The sequence below is a fragment of the Mauremys reevesii genome, linkage group 13 (genome assembly GCF_016161935.1).
Source record: "Mauremys reevesii isolate NIE-2019 linkage group 13, ASM1616193v1, whole genome shotgun sequence".
Lineage (NCBI taxonomy): Eukaryota > Metazoa > Chordata > Testudines > Geoemydidae > Mauremys > Mauremys reevesii.
This window is the reverse complement of record NC_052635.1, coordinates 33,722,458-33,743,189: the sequence shown is the minus strand read 5'-3', so window position 1 is coordinate 33,743,189 and position 20,732 is coordinate 33,722,458. Positions and strand designations below refer to the sequence as shown.

At 43.0% G+C, this 20,732-nt stretch overlaps 1 protein-coding gene across 2 annotated transcripts; it reads right to left on the bottom strand.

Moving 5' to 3' along the window:
• Positions 1-12,716: 12,716 nt before the first annotated feature.
• Positions 12,717-20,316, bottom strand: RNF114 (ring finger protein 114). 2 transcript variants are annotated; one of them, XM_039499285.1, is made up of 6 exons: positions 20,047-20,316; positions 18,188-18,338; positions 15,631-15,737; positions 14,764-14,878; positions 13,315-13,422; positions 12,717-12,915 (listed from the first exon to the last, which is right to left on the bottom strand). In XM_039499285.1, the coding sequence occupies exons 1-6, from the start codon at positions 20,172-20,174 to the stop codon at positions 12,850-12,852; spliced, it is 675 nt and encodes a 224-aa protein (XP_039355219.1). In that variant the 5' UTR covers positions 20,175-20,316; the 3' UTR covers positions 12,717-12,849. The 2 variants fall into 2 exon arrangements, with proteins under 2 accessions (XP_039355219.1, XP_039355220.1); XM_039499286.1 differs by lacking the exon at positions 20,047-20,316 and adding an exon at positions 18,813-18,877.
• Between the last annotated feature and the right edge of the window lie 416 nt (positions 20,317-20,732).

Below are 20,732 nucleotides of genomic sequence, written 5' to 3'. Positions count from 1 at the left end.
GCGAAAGAAGGGGTTTCTCTGGGGACACTTGCGCAAGCTAATATGCTTGTGCTCAGGCCCAGCTGGGTGTTTAGGTCTCCAAAGCAGCACATGTCTTTAAAGAGCTGCTACAGAGGGAGGCATTAGCACAGATTTCAAGACAACTCCTGTCTCTTTGGTGAACTTTGCTTCCTCTCCCAGGCTGCAAGTTCACACGTGTCAGCCAGATGCCACCTGCGCCCTCCGCATTCCAGGGACAGCAGGTGCGGGCCGGGGAAGCCCTGGGCAAGGGGGTGGGGGTAAAGAGGGCTCAGCCCCAGGATAATTTGGGCTGTTGGTACAGATGTCTGTGAGGAGGCCTGGAAGCAAGCTAGGGAGCTGCTAGATTGGTATCTGCACATCATCAAGCATGGGGGGGAAAGTGGGACAGTCAAGACACCAAAAAACGAGCTAGACTAAAAGGGACTAAAATGGGAGTTTACAGGGTGATAGAAATTAAAGTGAAAAGCCATCAGCAAAGAACCTCCTCTCACACATCTTCTATTTCATTGCTCCAGACAACGTTCTGTGCGCCAGGCCCAGGTTAGAACAAGAGCAGACGCCTTGAATTGATTCGATTTTAATTATTGACCTAATTCATAACGCTATTTGCTGAATGTTTCTTTTTTCAAACAAATGCACCACCACGTGGAACAGAGGCTCCCCCGGCTCTTTCCAGATTGGGTCAGCATCGCCCTCTGCAGGCATTTAAGGAAAACTGTATTCAGATCCGAATAAATCGGGATTTATTCTCCTTGCTACTGGAGGAGACAAGTTTCATGATGAGCTGCTATTTTGAAAGGGTTCAAATTCAAAAGGGTTTAAAAATCGGGATGTGGGGAGGGGAGAGGGATAACCAATAACAGGGAGGAGATGTTACACAGTTTACACTGTAAAAGCAGCAAAGAATCCTGTGGCACCTTATAGACTAACAGACGTTTTGGAGCATGAGCTTTCCTGGGTGCATCCGCCTTGCATCTGACGAAGTGGGTATTCACCCACAAAGCTCATGCTCCAAAACGTCTGTTAGTCTATAAGGTGCCACAGGATTCTTTGCTGCTTTTACAGATCCAGACTAACACGGCTACCCCTCTGATACAGTTTACATTGCAATCATTTTTTTTTAATGCCCCAAGGGCCAAACCCATATATCAACGGGACAGCCCTGAATTTAAGAGACCCGCTCCTCTCTGATTAAACAGTTTCCTATTAAACTAAACCGATTCAAGCAAGCGTTAAACCCATTGAAGTGTGTCGACATGGTCATCTACATTTGGCGTTTACACTGGTTTAACTAGACTGATTTTAAGGGATATGGCTAAACCGGTGCAATTTTTCTAGCATACACATGACTTGACGACTAATAACTTCAGCCAAATGGTAGGGAGATAGAAAACCCCCAGTGCTTAGACAACTCTGGGACTGCGCTGCTGGACAGGACAACGCCCCTAGCCACGTTCTACTCTTCGTTTATTAGACTGCTGCATTTAATAATTTCTTGCGTGGTTTTGAATAGAGGGAGATAAAATGAAAATTTGCAAAGCGGATTATTTTAAAAAAAATCTAGAATAAAATTAGATGCACAAATCATGTTGCTATTATTACCGTAATGATTCACTACTCTTATGGCTGTAGCTGGGAACGCCTTAAAATATGGACAGGAGAAGCAGGGTCCCTCCTCAACCAAACTGACCGCTGTTCCATTGCTTTAAAAAATACGTGTGTATCCGCAGGCACAACAAAAGCGCGCTAAATTGCAGTTCTAACTCAGAACAAACTCCCCCCAAACCCCCCCCCTTTAAAAGCAGGGTGGAGACTCCCACTGACGTTTCCCATTGATTTCAATGGGATTTGGATCGGGCCCAGATCACTGCCCTTTCAAGTTGGTAACTCCTATTGTGCTGGGAGTGAGTCAAAATTGACACAATTAGGAAAAGTTAAAGGAGGTGGAGACAGTTCCATAGGGTCATAAAGTGAGGTGCTATTGACAGAAGGGGAGGTTTGAAGAGCTCAAGTCAGTTATAAAACTGTTAACATGATCCAAGGAGGAATTTCTAATAGGTGAGTGATTTAGAAAAGTGGCTGCACGTTGTTTCCCGGGGGGAAATGTAGTTTGTATAAAACGTATCAAGTTTTTTGTCCCGGGAAATCTAAAAATCAAAATACTACAGACAGTTGGCAAGGTGATCTGACTGGATTAAAGCTAAACACACGAGTGTGAGGATATGCTAGAGGGTGTCAGACACACAGACCAGCATTGCCTGAAGCCAGAGATACAGGTCATCTACTTAAAATCTAAGGAAAACTCCTTTGTAAAGAAAATCATTTCAGAAATCAAGTTAGGCATAATGTAATTGTGTACCTTTAATTATATTAGCCACGTGTAATCTTGTCAACCCCGTGCTCCTCTAGCCAGCAGAGGAATTGGAAAACGGAATTGCAGCTCAAATGTGCCACTGGGGGCGGGGGGGGGGAGAGAGACACCCCCCCAAACGCTCTACCATGTAGTTTTACTAAAATTCACCCTTTCTTGGAAATAAAGAATCTCTTTAATGGATCTAGGCAGGTGACTGACTCAACACCCCCATCAGCGCACACTTTTCTCCTACGTTTAAATACCGACCCACTTCCCCCGAGTTCAGATCCTATCCTCCTGGCTCTCCCCCCCCGAATTCCCAGATGCAAATACCCATGAAGGCAGGAAAATTCTGACCCCTGCTCAGGTGCACCTCTATTGAATTTCAAAGGCATCTCCATTTCACGAGACACGAATCCTGCTTGAGGCAGGCAGCACTGACTATAAGAGGCAGTTCTTAACAGGGATCAGTTTAGTAGGCATAGATGTGTCCTCAGAGTCATGAAGTATTTTAGTTGAAGAAAAACTTGAAAAGTGAGTTTAAAGCAGAAAACAGCTAGTAAATCCTGCCGATTGCTCCTGATGAATACATTATTTCTAGCTGGCTGTCTAGCTAAGGTATTAGGGGCCTGATAAAAACCAACCAAAACAAAAACCTGTTGAAGTCAATTGGCGTCTCTCCATGGACTGTAACGATTGATTCAATCAGTGTCTCTAGCCGCCAGATTCAGCTGGCGCTGAAGTCAGCAGAGAGGTTCTCATTGACAGCAATGGTGAATGGAATACGTGCTGGGCCAACATTCAGTGTTTCAGCATTTCTCCCTAATGAGGAATCCTCTAGCCAGCAAAAGGAAAACCTGAGCCACACAGCGGCTGAAATGGACGGACAAGATTCCCTTGCTCTGGACTGTACGCGCAGGGGGTCGATTAGGTTGAGATCCAACCCAAACCCGGCCCATGCTGTCCTAATCAGCCCAGAACCGACTAGCGGTGCAGCTAAAACAGTCAGCCACGCAATAGTTAGTAGTGTAGACAGGTTACCCCGAGGCCAGTTGTAGGTAGTAGCCCTGCCTAGGAGTGCCTCCTGCCATTTTTTGTCGGGTTTAATTTTACGATTGAAATGTCCCTGCTGTTGTTTTAAGTTTCTCCCCTTTTTCGTGTACCTGTGAAAAGACTCCCACAAGCAACGGAAGGAACTACTCCAACAGGGAAACCTGTGAAACTGACCGAGGGAAAACGCTGTCAAATGCGCTACCCACAAAACCAGAGGAAGCGATTTCTCCCGCTCCCCGAGGTTGTTCCTTTGCAAGAAGGGTGAGTGTGACTTGTCACAGCAGTAGGCAAAGACTTTCCAGACAGGCAGGTGTTAAATTTGATGGTGTCCCTCCAACGCCCCACGGAGAAGAACTGGGGCAGTTCACACCTCTGGCAGGGCTATTGTCTCACTCTGGCTGCAGGCTCCAACCCGGCACCGCTTCGGGGCGCGTTTGGAAAGGGAGCTTTGCAACCCGCAGAGTTGGGAATATTCTATACAGGAAAAGTTCAGACCCCCGGTATTTCCCATCTGTAATGAACAAAGCCCTGGAGCGTTCCTGGCTTCCAAACGTGCTCACCTTGGCTGCTGTCGGCAAGTTGAAAGATGGACCTAGGTGAGCTGTAGCAGCGGGCAGTCCTTACCCAGGCACCCCGAGGTGGCGATGAGACGCACCGGTTTGGCTTGGGCTTCGTGCTTTCCTGGCGGCTAATTAGAATCAGCGACCAACCACTGGGGCTGTTCAGAATACACAGCTCTTTAATGTGAGCCGTTTCCTAGTGTCTCAAAATCGATTGGGGTCCCTCTTTCCCGCCCCCATATACAAGCGTGGTCAATTACACCCCCCACCCATGCCATGATTATTTGAATAATTCACCACTGGAGCTTTAATGCAAGTGGATACTGACTTACAGTTGGGGGGTAATGGACATACCGCAGATGTTTCAGCTTGCCACTAGACATGGGTTATTGGGAGGGTGGCAAACATGGCAAGCTTGCCGAAGGAGAGTGAGAATAGCCCAGGTTTCCTGGCACTATAGGGAATAATTAATTTTCACTTTAAAGGGCTCAGCCAAAGTTTTTGCTCCTGCCTCACACTGATCCTCTCTCCCCTCTCAAATTAGTTACATTTCCCCTTTGCTGTGAAACTTGACAGCACAGGTCCAGCCATCTGCTATAAAAGTCTTGAGTTCCTGTTGGTTCTAACAGAGCTGTTGGCTTTAGTCTTGTAATGGCTGAGGAAGGAAGGGGAAAGAACACGATGGGAATCCGTTAACGGCACAGTAGATAATTTCTCTTCTGCATCCTGCACTAGCCTTTTGCTGTTCTACAGACCTTGCATTCTGCTAGGATGCAGGCCAAAGCCTACCAGCAGAGCAGCAGCAGTCACTCCTTTCATTCAGGTTTGTTGACTTCAGCTGGAGGAGTGGTTTGCCATTGGGCACATGGGTAATGGTTTGGGCCCTCCACAAACAAAAGGAGACAGTGAAAAATGTTGGGCTAAATTCATCCCTGGACTGACTGTCCTGAAGTCAAATAGCTTTTGGATAGAATGATCATTGAAGGTCTGCTAGGATTCTGCAGTGTAAATGCAAGTCACCCAGGCAAGGTCCACTACCTTGCCTGATGGTGTGTGGAAATCAAAGAGGTGCAAAGACTATCCTTGGGTGCATCATTTGTGTTGATTTTCTGTTGCTAGGTCCACCTTCAGCCTGTCTATAGTTGCTCCCTGGTTGCCCTAATAGCCTCTAGGGCTCAGGGTTTGCCCATCGCTTGCTTGTTGCATCTATTGAGTGGGTCATGCTAATCACCTGCCCTTTTGTGGGGGACTTTGTTACCGGTACCCACTTAAGTGGTTTCCTTTTAAGAAGTGAGCAGCTTCTTCTCCATCAGTCATGCTAGTCACGTTAATAAAGCACAGGGAGAAATCCAGCATTAGCCAGAGGATGAGCTAGATTATCTATTTAGGATTTTCTCATTTTTAAGTTCTCTGCTCAACAGGAGGCCATTTAAAAATTCCTGTTGTATTTTAACTGTAAAAGCAAAACTCTTACAGTTACTTCCATGTGCTGAGGGGGCCAGAGCTGTAAGTGGAACTTTCCTGTAACAAAAAGCAAGGTCTAATACTTCACTGAGGCAACCTTCATGTAAGACTGATCAACTCTTTATTTAGATGCATGATTTGACCCAGCTTTGCAACTCCATGGGACTGGTACTGTTATAACGAATGTTGGAGCACGATTCTAAGGAATACTCTAAAGAAGGGGGTTTGATGATAGCTGACAGAGAAGAGGCCCACAAGACAGGCTGTCTGCAATGTGTACATGGCTTCAGTTCACATTGGTCAAAATAGATAGGGCACCTAGTTTCTCTAAAATGCAAGGACTCCCTCTGCTGTTTAGAGGCCATTATAGCTTCTTTGTGATGTGATTTTTCCATGTAATAGAAAAGGGCATTATGAAAAAGGAATTTATGGGCCAGCACTCAAAAACATGGGGATTTAACCATGAAATTATAATTAGTGTTAATTGGAGCCATGGGGCTAAATCTCCAGCTGTGACCACCTCAAGAAAGCAAAAAGTTGTTCTTTCTTCTCCCCCCCACCCAAAAAGATCCCAGTAACAGTCATAAAATTAGTATGAAAAAGTGGTGGGTGTAGGGTATAATCAGCTGCAAAGTATTGAACATCTGAATACATTGTGTGATCTGTGACTGATCATGATCCACACAGCCAGCATGCCAGGCAGAGAGCCAACAAGAGATGCTGAGGAGAGGGTTGTGTACTTAACCCTCTCTGAGTTCAGCGCTTAAATCCCAGCTATAGGGCGGCACCCCTATCTCTGCTAGTGATTCATGAATTGTGGAAAGATTGGCCTTAACATGCAGGCACCCAACCGCCTGTTAGAGACCTCCCATATAACCTTTAGCCCACTGGTTAGGGTACTCATCCAGGATGTGGGAGACTTCCCCCTCTCCTGTTTAAGTCCCTGCCCTGCCTGATGAGAAGGGGATCGAACTGGGCTTTGACACCTCTCAAGTGAATGCCCTACCCTGTATAGAATCATTCCAACTTTCTCTGGCTCAAAGAATATTCAATTACTTAATTTAAGTGGAACAACTAAAGTGAGATGAAGAAGCCCCACCTCAGAATATTCCCTAGCCTCATCTGAGATGGGGCAGATTCTTGTTCAAACCGTGTGTGTGTGTGTGTGTTAGAGAGAGAGAGAGAAAATCAGGGTCTCCCACATCCTGGGTGAGTACCCTACACACTAAGCTAATAGTTAAAGGGATATCCTCCTCTGCCTTCCCTCCTGCCCCCAGGGTGTTTGAGCTCTGCATGTGAATTTGCATCAATTGTGTAGGCAGTCTCTGAACATGCGCTGTGGAGTGGCACTGCCCACACATTAGGCACCTGAATGCCTGTCTTCCCCAGTTTATGAATCACCACAGGACTTAGGGGCCCAAGCCCAGGCCTCTACTGCGAGGCAGCAGTGCACATGTTCTGAGGCAGAAACAAGCACCAAGGGATCTTTTACTGCTGGCACAGGATCATCACTTTGTCACTTCTTTCACTCACTTCTGCTTCCTCTTTCTGCTCCCTCTGGGGCATAGTAACCTACAGCAGGTAATTCAAAAAGTTTGAAAGGTCTTAAAAAAGGTTTTGTTTTTTTAGCAATTTCTACCATTGCAGATGGACAAATGGCTGGATCTCCTTCCTTGCAGTTTCCCTTCCTTCCTTTTCACAGCTGTGCAGGTTTCCAGCACTGCACTAGCTCCATCAGATAGCCTCCATATATGTCAGCTCAGGCCTTTGTCTGGGGAGGGAGGAAGGAGGGAGGATTTCAGATCAACTTAACTCAAGTAGCTATTCACCTAGTGACCTAGAGACTTTTACGATGAGATTACTAACAGGAAGGATAACAGGAAGGAGGAGGAAGAGGCTAGCAGATTAGCCAGAACTTCAATTCTTACCTACAACCTACCACAACTATAACTATAAGATTGTGACCATGATGTCTGTGCTGTCTGGGTCTCACTTCTCTGTCTGCTGTGATAAAAGACAACTGGCACCAGACTCTTCAGACTATTCAGCTGCACTCAGAGAAAAAAGCAGAAAAAGACTTTTTTTGATTTGCTTTTAGGGAGCACTCCCCCTCCCCAGGGGGTCTCAGAGCCTAGGCTCCATCCCCACCCCAACCCACACCACACACTACCCATTAGCCCCAGAGGCCCCAGAGCCCCTGAACCCCCCAAGTCTGCTGACCTGGAGCAGCCACTAGTCTTTTAGTGCAGTGGAGACACACCTGCTGAGCCTCAGCTTCCCAGGTGTGGATAAATATATTGAAGATTGTGAGGCACTCAAATACTGCAATGATAGGGGCTAAATGAGTACCTTAGATAGTCAGAGGCCTAGCGCTTTTGTAAGTCAGGAGAAATTAGAATCCAGGATACATTTCATTAGTATTGTAGATCACAGGCATCCTTCACATAGAAAGTTGTTTGAGATTTTTAGTGCATCATCAGTGGGATTCATTGTAATGAAGAAAAGCTGACTGTGTGTCACCCTTCATCACTAACTGATAAGGTGGAGGTTGAGTAAATCTATCAGATAAAAAAAAAAAAAAAAAAAAACACAAACCCAACTGCTTAACTGCTTCTCTCTGCTCTATCTCTCTGAGAGTAGAGAGAAATGCCATCCATCTCACTCCTAGAAACTGGGACTTTATAGTTCCAAATAGGACAGATTAGATTAACACCAACAAGGAGCATGTTGGATGTGCTATGGCCTCAAGGGTGGCTGCTGACAATGAGTTGAAAGATGCTCTGGCAGAGTACTTCACACACATTCAGAAATCACAAAACTATTTGTTGTTGGCTATCTTTAATTTAATACTTCTTCTTGCTGGCTGAATGAACAAAACGAGGCATCCTTGCCTTGTGCCTAAACTTTAAATTTTAAAAAAAAAAAATTTTATAGTAATTTGTGCCACAAGGAGACTCTCTTTTTTTTTTTGTGATACAGAACTACTCTGGCTGCTACGCTGGATGAATGAGTTTATCAAATCAAACACAACCTCACTGTAAACTGAGCATATAGGGATTAGGTACTTTGAGTAATTAAGTACTGATAAAAACACAATCTGTATTTTCTCTGTTTATCTGCTAAAGGAGCAGGCATGGGTATTTTAAAGACACTTTGCTATAGTTCTTAAATACTTGTAAAGAACTGAAGTTTGAGTTGTGTACACCATATTTCACATTACAACTCAACTTGTGACATTAAGTATTGATTACAGTTTGAGTTACCATATCATACATGCCTGTAAATCCTGCTATTATAAGGTTAACAGGTGCCGAGGCATTGTTCAGTTTTCCTATTTATCTGCTGAAATGCCAAACTAGAAAAGAATTGGTCATCTATTTTTCCATGAGCACAGCCAAATCATTTCTTGCTCTGAACTTCTCACCTGTCCTTAATTTGAAACCCACATCCAACCCCTTTAACAATAAATTGACAGTCTGATTGGATGTAGAATATCCTGTCAACCAAAAGTTGCTACTGTTAATGTGAGCAATTAAACTGAATTAGACTTCGGAGTCCATCTCACTGAAAGAGGGGAGGAGGACACAAAGTTCACACTTTAGCCTATCTAGCTCTAGACTCAAGACAAAGGCATTCACGTTATCCTTTACAGCCAGATGAGCTACAAACTAGGAATGCTCAAATGCTACAGACTAAGATAAAGATCCCTGGGAAGGCCCTCCTACACCAACTAGGCCTGGTTTACCCTAGAAAACTTAGCACACACCTTTAGTAACAAGTGCAGCTGCACCAGTGTTTGTTTTGGGGTTTTCTGACCTGTACTACTTTGTGGTGCATCATTGGTAGCAGTGACTTCGGCACCAACAAATACAACAGCATGCAAGTGTAGCATGAAGCGGCCATTTTCACACAAAGCCTCAAGTACAAGTGCTAAGAGCTAATGTACACCAAACAAAACCCAATCAGATAAGAGTTACTGCCAGCTCAGTCTGAATCATGCTTATCTGAACTGGTTTTAAAAACCAGTCTGGTCTACACTTGCATTTAAAACCAGCACAGCTGCTGCCAATGTTAAAAACCTACACAAAATATCTCTGCATAGGCTGAGCTGTAGTCTCTTGTGTTTGCATCCATCCAATTTTATTGGACCCAGTGATGTGTTATGGAGCCAGCCACAGCTTTCCTTCAGGGAGAAGCTGTGAGAATAATATGGAACCATGGGGGAAGTTACAAAAGTTTACATAAAGATAACATTTTATAAATTATATGAAATTTATTTATACCTTGTCTTCAAAAGCCAGAACAAGACAATTTAATTGCTTAGATGCTTTCTGAAACATTTTATCGGAATTACATGGAAGTGCACTTAAATACTAGCAGAAATCTGGAATCAGTCAGTGTATTACAAGACTTTGGGTTCTAGCCAGAACCTAGAAATTCTATAATTCAATATTAGGAGCTTCCACCAAAAGTGTTGAGAGATGTTAACATCTCTGCCAAGCAGAGTATCAAAAATACATAGTAGTTTATATTTTCATAGCACTGTATGAAACTCTTTTCAAAAATTCAACACACAAGTCAAGCAGATTACTGATCTGTTCCAAATTAGCAAAGTTATATTAAAAACAAACGTTCAATTTAAAAATGGTTTAAACTTAGCTTGCCCAGCCTGTGTGGATGAGGCCAAATGTCAAACAAACCATTTTAGCTGGAAGTCTTTAAACCATTACTTAGAACAGTTCAAAAAAGTGAGTTAAACACCCAGTAGAGATGGGAGGCTTAGCTGATGGGACCCCAGTAATTTGAAGCTTCTAAGTGCTAACTTATCAATTAAAAAAAAAAAAGTTAAACCAAAACAAAAAGCATTTTCTAGAAAGGTAATATCAACTGCTGGCCATTAATGGAATTAATAGTAAGCCACTTGGACATAAACCACCACATGTCTGAAGTCTACTGTCACCAATACATGGTCTCAAAGTTACAGCCAGTTGACAAAGACTCTAAAGATGATTAAACTATACATAATTATAGAAAAATAATTCCCTGGGGTATGCATCAACAAAACATACTCTGGGCCCTAGTTTTCAGAATTGCATGTTCTGAATTGCAGAAGCATTTAGGTGCCTCATTTGTGCAAGTAATTATAACTGTGTGCTGAAGTTAGGTATGCAAATCCAATCAATTCTGAAAGCACAGACCCTGGTGCAGTTTTACTTCAGTTTCAGACAATGAAGTTTTTAGTGCAATAGTTACCATTAGACATAACAAAAATCAGCATTAGTCTTCTTTCATATCAGATTGAAGCTCACCCCCAGACATGAAGTAATGAAGTTTTTGGCTCCATGTGCATGGGGAAGAGCTGGAGTGTTACACTTGACCTATCAGGAGAAGGGACATCATAAATCATGTGAGTCACTGCATATGAAATAGTAATTACAGACACTATGATCTGCATGTTACAGTCACATTTTAAATGGAATGCACCGTACCTTTGTGTGTCATATATTTGAGTTGTGAGGCTTTCCACCAGTCTGCCACAAAACTATACCTGTATCTACACATTACATGAAGACCATATTCTAAGTACAGCTTCACCTGTTTAAAAGCACATCTTTCAGAAGACACCTGAAAATCTAATTTAAATGAAGCTCAGGTGTTCAAACCCGTGTTAGAATTTGTAAAGCATACAGAGAGTGGGTATAAGCCCTGCATATTATTAATCCAATTTGTTACTTCAGGTTGTCCTGAAGAACAGGACAACTGAAAATGTATAGGAACATTTTATAGTTAAAATAAAAAAAAAAAAAAAAAAAGGCAGAGGTAAAAGTTAAGTGTTTTGCTTTTGAATTCCTCTGACAGTGAAAGGCTGCATTTAATGCTTAATGGTTCAAACTATAGAAAATCAATGCCGAAGACATAAAAAAATAAAATGTCAAGACAGCACATAAGACTGATTAATATTAGACGTAACACAAAGAAAAATACATCCTGTGGATTTTTTTTTTTAAATAGTAAGAACTATCTTTTTAATACAGACTTTTACTTTCTAGGCTAGAAATTTGTCACCAGAATACAGTTATTTATAATTTATGCTAGTATGTAACATGCAGCTGCTGAACTAAATAAATATGGTGAATCAGTTTCTTATGCTGGTGCACAGAATTGTTAGCGTATAATTTAAAGACTCATTATTTAGTCAATGTATTGTGTATTAGTAATATTTTATTACTTATTACAATGTATTACTTATAGCCTTTAGGCTGACTACCAGCATTATAAACCCCGTTAAAGAAAGCATAGTCCATGGTTGTATTAGGTAATCTTAAAATTCAAACCAAATTTCTGACAGTTGCATCCAAAACCAGAGTTTCCATTCACCAAAAATGGCTTCCAATGCTCAATCAACATTTAGGAAGTATATATTGCCAAGTGGTTTTTTTAAACTCGTCTTCAAACAGTCAATTTAGGCCATTCCTTCTTGAAGCTTTATAGTGTTTATGGGATCTGAAGAAATCAGAGAGGAACATAGAGAGCAGAAGGATACAAGGGACGAGGGAAGGAAAATGAGCAGGCAGCAGTAATGTGGAGACAACTGGCTAAACTTAAGCTATGTATCTACACTACAGAGCCTTTACCAGCATAGCCCGCTAGTGGAGATGCAGTGCACATCAACAAAGTTTTTCTGCCAGTATAGGACCACCACCACCACGTCTATGCCAAGAGAAGCACTCTTATGTCAACATGGCAGCATCTACACTGGGAGTATTGTTGACATAACTATGTCTGTCAGGAGTGTGGGTTTCTCCACACCTCTAACCAACATAGCTACACCAGTACAAGTTTTAAGCACAGACCAGGCCCGGCCTGGTCTACATTAAAAAGTTAGGTCAATTCAGCTATGTCGCTCAGGGGTGTGAAAAAATCCACACCTCCAAGTGATTTAGTTAAGCTGACCTAACCCATAGTATAGACAACGCTAGGTTGATGGAAGAACTCTTCTGTTGACCTAGCAACTGCCTCTCCAAGAGGTGGATTACCTACACGGACAGGAGAACCCCTCCTGTTGGCATTGGCAGCATCTTCACTGAAGTGCTACAACAGCACAACTATGCCGCTGTAGTGTTTCAAGTGTAGTCAAGCCTTTGGATTGAAGGAAGCAAGAGAACTACCCTCAAGTGGATGAGCAGCAGCAAAGAGACCACTAACATAGACAAGACCCACAGTAATGTATGGAGAGATCAGGTACTGGAGCCAAGAAACTGCAATTCTTCAAAAATCTTCCATATTTATTTTCAGATGTGTGGGATCATCTTGGGATGAGAAGGGACAGGTGTCAGGGATGCTGTGTATTTTCACCTAATGGAAGGTTGGTATCATACAGTTTATCTCCCACTTAGTTCACTGATCCCTCAAGGAACGTAGTAAAACCTGTGCCATCATGTCATCTTCATCAGCATCATAATCCTAAAGACAAAAGAAGCAGTGTGCATTAGAAACTCGACTTCATAATAATTGAATAAGGATACTAATGAGAACAAACATTCAGAAAGTGAAGGTACTTAAAAATCCATAAACGCCCACACACAAGCTACCTAACACAATTTGTCTACCTCAAACAATAAAGTGAGTTGCCCCTGTCAGGACTGCATCAAGATGGAACAGATTTCACAGAAACAGTTGAAAAAAACTAAGTTTTAATACAATTAAAAAAAATATTGTAACAGTTGCCATTTTGCTATAGCCCAAGATTAAGAAATATCCTAAAACAGCTATTAGTGGCATTTCTACCTTCAAAAACCTAATCCAAGCCACAACAGATATTACAGGAGCAATAGATTTTAACAGTATGCACTCATTACATACCACAAAAGTATCATAGGAAAACTGATGTCGCCGCTGAAGATGTTCCATGAAGTTAGCACTCCTGTAATTTGGATCTCCCCACGGCATCGAGGCACAAATTGGGCAAACCTTAGAGAAAAAGCCATGAAAACAAATTTTACCCGAATACTGAATTATATTTATATTTGAGTTCATGGGGAATGTCCTCAGAACCAAAGACTTCTTTGGAGACCATTCTTATTACAACAGTCCTTGGAATCTAGATTTGCCTCTTGAAATCCACTTCCCTCCCTGGCAAAATATCTGATTTAAAAAACAGAACTGTAAAAGAAATGAAAGGAAAAAAAATGATTTTATAGGCTTATGGTGATTACAAACACAACCACGACCTCTTCATAAGACACTCATATGTCACAGGAAACAAATTCAGAACATTTTGCCAAATTAGACTAGAATATTTGGTTCCTCACTGAATTCTTTTGATTCAGATTTTTCTGAATTTAACTGCTAATTTTGAGCTACCTCTGTGTACTGACAGTTAGAATACTGAATAAAGTTCCTTGAGTATTTCATCCTCCCTGTCTTTCAAGAATAAAAAAAAATATTTCCTCCCCCCATCATGCTTTTGCAGAAGATACATGTCTGCATGGAAAAAGAGAATATTTCTTTCTAAACCAAGACACTTGAGGCAATTCCTGAAGATACCAGAGCCACCCTTGGGACAAAGGAAAGAGCTATTAATTCTTAGAGGTGAATTTCTGTAAGTTTTGCAGCTTCTGTTCTACTTCCTGCCACACCTGCAGATAGAGTTTTCATCAATTACGAGACATTTTTATCATCACAGATTAGTGATCTACTCTTTTACTGAGGATGTAGGGAATGGTTTAGAGAGGATCCAATACTAAAACTTCATTCTACATGAGCCATTTTGAATAGCCTGCTGGGGCAGGCAGTTTAAGATTACATTTTTTTTAAAAACTAAGTTTTTACAAGTATAGGAATGTGTTAATACTTGTTAATTCTAAGACACCTTAATGTCTTTATGAAAGTTTGTCTGTCCCGGGGCTTCCTCCCCACAACCCGCCACCTCAAAAAAAAGTGTGTTTTTGACATTATCTAAATTGGTATTTTATTCCAGATGTTTGTTTTATTAAATTACTACGTTATTTTAATTTTGAGGCTGTAATACTTAGAAAAAAATTAAAATATGAAAGAATGGCTTAAAGTGGATGCACCAGAGACCATGTCAGACCCAAGTTCAGATTTTTAACAGTTAGGCCCCAATCCTGCAAACACATATGCATGTACTTAATTTTATTTGCATGAGTAGTCCCACTGGCGTCAACAGAAGTACCCAAATGCTTAAAGTTAAGCATGTGCTTGTGTGAGGGCCCCGATTCCGTAGTTTCCCAGAGATTACCAATTTCCTCATCAAAACTGTTGTACTGAGTTTGATACTGTAAATATTACCACTTGTTTTGCATCCATGCTGTGGTATTTTTTGCAATGTTCAACTAGTCCTTCCTGATCAAAGTTTTTCTCACTGCAGTAAGGACAAGGAAAGGTAAAACGATTTGGAACATTCCTGTTTAAAAAAAAAATAAAAATTTTTTTACATCATAGAAAGGTGAATTAAAATCCAGAGAGTCTCTGGCTATTCAACATCACTTGACAGAGGATATTTCAAATACAAACTACTCGGAAGTTAAACCCTTAGTGTACAGTATACAAGCAAACTGAATTAGTTACCAGTTACTTTAGTTATTAGTTACTTTATTAGTTGCCAGATGACATCTTAAAACAGCACAATTCTTAATACAATTAACATTTATACAGCGCTTATTCTTCAGCATCTACAAAAATTAGCTCTAAGTATAGATACACACTATTCTTCAAGTTGCTTTCATTATAATTTTGCAGCACTTTAATAAAGCACACAATTAAGTGCTAGATATGCTACAGTGCAGATTAATAGAGCAGCACAGTCATTTCCTTACCTCCCTTACCTAGGACCTGATCCTGCTTGGGAAATTTAAATCAATGGAGCAGCATGCCTGTGCACTCAACTGCAGGATTAGGGCCTCGTTAACATCAGTATCAGAGGATTAATGTAAATATTGTGCAAAATAAGTGAAGAGCTAATATTGTTTTGCTTTCAGTCTCACTTGCTGGCACAGAGGTGCAATGCACTAGAATGTTTAAAACCAAACAAAAAAAGAAAACTTTTCCAAGTTAATTAAAACCAGTACTGTCCAAAACCTTAGTTTTGGACAACAGTTACCCAGCAGCACCCCTCTAACCAATCTGAAAAAGGAATGTTTCAAGAGGCATAGTCACCTGGTGTTACGAGGTGGTTCTTTAGTTACAGCTTTAACGCCTTCCATTATATAATTCTGGTATTTTGAACAAGAAGCTGCATGACTACGCATCTTTGAGAGGTACATCTAGGTAAGCAACAGAGAGACACACAGTTAACAGGCAAGGTTATTTTCAATTAAAAATTCAAAAAAAGGATTGCAAATAAACAGTGGAATCTAGAAACAATCTGCTAAAGAAGCTTCATGTTCAGATCAGACTGAAGTAGCGAACGCTAAATGTTTTGGCACATGGGACAGAATAGAATAGAGAGCTATAAAATAGAAGCTAGGTTAGTGAAGCTATAACACTCTTCTGTTAATGACACAATGCATTATATTGCGCAGGACAGCTGATTCCTTGTTTACCTGACCATTGTAATTCTTATTTTATATTCCCTTTAGATGCAGAAAACTACTATATCTGTTTTGTACTGAGTCAGTTTTCTAGATCTTCCCTTCACTATTCCCTGCAACAACAGGATCAAGTGGCAGTAGTAGGCTACTGTCAGATGATATACTCTAAAATCTACCCCATTGAGTATTATGCCAGGGACACATTAAGAGTGCCAAGGAAATGCAGGCCAAAGGTTCTTTCCTAAACAGAATTTAGTAATCAAAGTCCAGCTAGCTATGTTGTTCTGGTTAACATTTACCCAGGTTAAACCACTAGCATCTTTATTAATTCTAAAAAGAAAATGGTTTTAAGTGTGGTCTTGACACCAGTGAGACATACCAAGCGCTGCATCATCAAGTGAAGATCAAAGATATTTAAACATTAGTTATGAAGGGTGGGATCCACAAAGGTGTTTAGGCACCAAAGTCCCAGTTTTGGTTCTACTGCAATACATAAAACTACAAATCTCTGTAAGCACCTACATTTTTCAGAATGGAAGTTCCCTCAGCACCTATGTTTCTGCTTGTGGGCACGCACACTGCTGCCTCTCTCTGGGTGTCTGGACACCCATCTCCCACCAAAGCCCCAGAGGGGCCCACAAATAAGGGGAAGACAGGCATTCGGCAGTAGTAATGCTGCTGCCCACCTGCCGGATAGCTTTTAGCCTAGTGGCTAAAGCACTTGCCTGGCATGTGGGAAACCCAGGTTTAATCCCCCATCTCTGCCAGAGGGGAAGAAAGGATTGAACAGTGGTCCCCACAACTCTTAGGAGGACACTCTAACCACTGAGTTATGTGGTATTCTGATGTAGGGCTCCCTCAATCTCTCCTGTCAAAGTTGCTCTGCTATTGATAAATAATGAGTGATTGGAGAAGGGGGACTGGACCTAGGATTTCCTAACTCACAGCTGGATGCCTTCACCACCAGGCTAGAGAGTAGTTCCCATTCTCTCTTTATGTCCAACAATTGCTTAAATATTTATAGACAGCAGAAGAGTCACTGGGCCAGAGAGAGAGAGAGAGAATGGGAATGACTGTAGTTCAGTAGGACGCTAATCTAACATCCCGGCACAAAAATGAAACCAACCAGAAACAAAAGTGAAACTCATTGGGCTGTTACACTTTCTTAAGCTACATTAAATACAAAAAGCAAACAGCATAAAAATGAGAAACTAAAAAAACAAAAACAAACATTTTATTTAATCGGGAGGGGACTTTTAGTAGCCATAGATAGAAAAAGTACATTTAACATGACAATGTCCCTTAAATAGTTTTAAATGCTTAATCTGATTCACCTTGAGGAAATTAACTTAATATTTAGATGTAGGACTATATTCACTGTAGAAATTTCACTCTTTGTGCATATAACAAAGTAAAAAAAGTTCATTAGTGTTTCTTATTATTTATAGCATCTATCACCTGGTGTTAGGGTTGCCAATCCTGCAGGATTGTCCTGGAGTCTCCAGGAATTAAAGATTAATCTTTAATAAAGACTATGTCATGTGATGAAACTTCCAGGCATATGTCCAAACAAAACTGGCAATCCTACCTGGTGTCCAATAATTCCTAAACCGCATTGTTCACATGAAGTACTAGTAACTCCACTGAGAAAGAAATACTACTCCCCTACCATTAGAAATAAAATGTATTTAAGTATTTTTCCATACACAGAATCTTCTTGTGAATGTCACATCTATAGAAAAGATTACCCGTAGACAGTTTTGTCTTAAATAACTACCCCAAACTTAGTGAATAAAATTCTGCTATACCTTTCTTTAGTAGAAAAGTTTCATTAAGAAACCAATCTGTCCATCCCTTAAGACAGTTTTCACTTTGTACTGTATTTGCAGAACAGAATTTACCCCTGCTGAAGTGCATGTAGCTCAGTAGCCTATTGCATCTTCTGCTTCATGTTAACTGTATATTTCTACTTGAAACCCACGTCCTAATGAAAAAAAACGCAGGCAGGGGAAAGGGAAACCTCCTAATGTTACCCTACACGCAGTCCACGTGGATTATTTATCACAATTAAAGTTCAGCTTTCTAGGGAATAAACAATCAGATGTGCAAATATTGTATTTCCATGTTAGCGGTTTGCCTAGTTCAGCCATGTATGTACTTCCTTTTTTTTTGTGCTTTCATACTTTTTTATCGCAGCCATCACAAGTGGTTTCTGTCATTTCAATTTGCTGTTCCAGGTCCACAGCTCTACTGCCAGGAGACAGGGTACTGCGGCAGACTCCACAAACTGGTTCAATAGGCTTCAGACATTCCTGCAGGCATGGAGTGCAAAAGCTAATATGGGAGAAATATGATTTGTAAAAATGCATGTTATAGAACATGTTTGCACTGTTCTAATTAAAATACTCCCAGACCTACCCTACAGGAAATAGAAATCACAAGCGACAACATCCACTGACAAATAGCAACCTGTTGATATGCTAAGGGATAGTCAAGTCACTGTAAATCTAGTCAATTTAAAAGCAGTTTCAAGTCATGTCCCTGTCCCTGAATGCTCTTGCCAATTTGTGGTTTATGCCACATTTTCCTCTTTTCAAAGTTTCTCTTCACTGTTTCAAACACAAAAACCGAAACAAACCAATGATGACATAGTGGAGCTGACTAAACAAAGCGCTATCAAAACACAAAGTAAACAAATTGAAAAAATATTCTTTTGATCGTTCAATTATAGTAATCTGAAACGCAACTTGTAAAAATGGCCCAACTATTCCCCTTAGTTGCATGCAGAGAAAGAAGGGTCTCAGATACCTCTGCAAAGCTCTTTTCTTCAGACCCCAGAACTCCAAGGGGATGTACATTGTTCCGTCCCCATAAAACTTACAGTACGTTTCAGCTAAGAAAATGTCATGTTAGAAAACATTAACTAGAACATTTTAACTGACAGTTGTGACCACAACTTTGCCCTTAGTGTAGAAAAGGAAAACTGCATTTAAAGGTATGTAAGAAGATTGTGGCTAATCTTAGGCTGGTTTAACCTGAGGGCATATTTCCTCTCAGAGGCTGTCTCCTGTGAATTTTACTGGAAGGGAGGGCATCTTGTCCCAGCACAGACAGAACTGTAATTAAGTTTCACTTTAGTCACAGCCAATCAGAGATCTTGTTTCTGCCTACCCTACCCATCCTGTCAGTATCCCACCATAGTCCTTCTATCCTTAGCTCATATCACCCACATTTTATTTAATATGGGGGGTAGCCATGTTAGTCTGTATTCACAAAAACAACAAGGAGTCCGGTGGCACTTTGAAGACTAACAGATTGATTTGGGCATAAGCGTTCGTGGGTAAAAAAACCTCACTTCCCTTTCCATAAAAGACTTAACACCACTTCACAGCAGATTAGTCCACATACCCGAAAAGAGAAAGGCCGAACTCCTTCCTTAATCCATTCAACACTTCCCCTTCGCCAGTGCACACTGCCTACAACCAAACTGCTTCGGTTTCTATTCCCCCCAGGTTTCGTTTCCAAGAATCTGCCCGCCGGTTCTCCACCCTTTCCCAGCCTTCGGAATTCCCCGCGCTCGCTGCTGCCCATTTGGCCCGTCGGATTTTCTGCCAGCTGCTCGAAAGCGATCCCGCTAAGGGCCCAATCTCTCAATCCTTACTCAGGCAAAGCTCCCCCTCAGCTACATGACCGGCGGCTTTGGGCCCCGCTGGCCCGTCGGGGTTAACAGGCTCCGGGGGAGGAGGGGGGGGGTTTAAAGCCCAAGGAAAGCTCTTCGCAGGGATCTTACAGCACTAACAGGCCCATTTCTCCGGCAGGGCTCAGACCCCCTCCCCCGGGCTGCGGAGCTTAGGGGGCACAGGCTCCCTCCTAACCCCCTCCCGAAGCCGCTCCGTGCCCGCGCCTAGGCCCCACTTACTCTGCGCCCCCGCTCCCCGTGGAGCTCCCCGCCACTGCCCACCCCCTGCCATGACGGCGCCCCCCGCTGGCTGCCAGAGCCTCCTCCGGCCCCGCACCCGGCCATCCCCGGGGGTCCGCTCACACATGGCCGCAGGGGGCCCGCACCGGGCTCTCAAACACCTCCAAGCAGACGGGGCAGGTGAAGCGGGACAGCGGGTCCTGAAGCGCCGATCCCTCCGGGTACCGGGAGCTGCTCTGCACCCCCGCCATCTTCCACCAGCCAGCCGGCCGCCCCCCACTGCACTTCCGCAAAGCAGCCCCGGCGCCGCGACGGCGGCCCAAAGGGGCCGGCCCTCCGCCACGCCCACCCGAGTCGGCAACGGGCGGCGGCCTAACCCGCACGCGCAAGACAGCAGCTGTTTCGAGCCACGCCCCGTCGCCGCCAGGCCACGCCCCAGGGCGGGCCCAGTTTCTTCAGCTCCACCCACACCCAGCCACGCGCTTTTGTGCCCAGGGCTGAGCTGGGCGTGGCGAGAGCGGGGCAGGGCGTGGGTAGGCTGGAGAAGGACTGGCGGGGGCGGGGGCAGCCAGCGAGGACGCTGCGGGCAAGGGGAGCAGCCAGGGGTCACAGCTGGGCAGGAGGTGACTCCAGTAAAGGAACATCTGGTTGTGGGCAGGGAAGGAGCCAGGCGTGGGCACAGGCACAGGCACACAAGGGTGTGCCCGGGGCAGCGGAGCACAGCCAGGGGCGGCTCCAGACCCCAGCACGCCAAGCGTGTGCTTGGGGCGGCACGCCGCGGGGGGCGCTCTGTCGGTCCCGGGAGGGCG

Excerpts from the sequence above, each read along its gene's own strand:
- RNF114 (XM_039499285.1), bottom strand. The coding sequence starts at position 20,174 with ATGGCGGGGGTGCAGAGCAGCTCCCGGTACCCGGAGGGATCGGCGCTT. Across the intron at positions 15,738-18,187 it reads GTGATGGCTGCGATAAAAAA|ATGTACCTCTCAAAGATGCG; the intron begins GTATGAAAGCAC and ends TTGCTTACCTAG. Across the intron at positions 12,916-13,314 it reads TTTCCTATGATACTTTTGTG|GATTATGATGCTGATGAAGA; the intron begins GTATGTAATGAG and ends TTTTGTCTTTAG.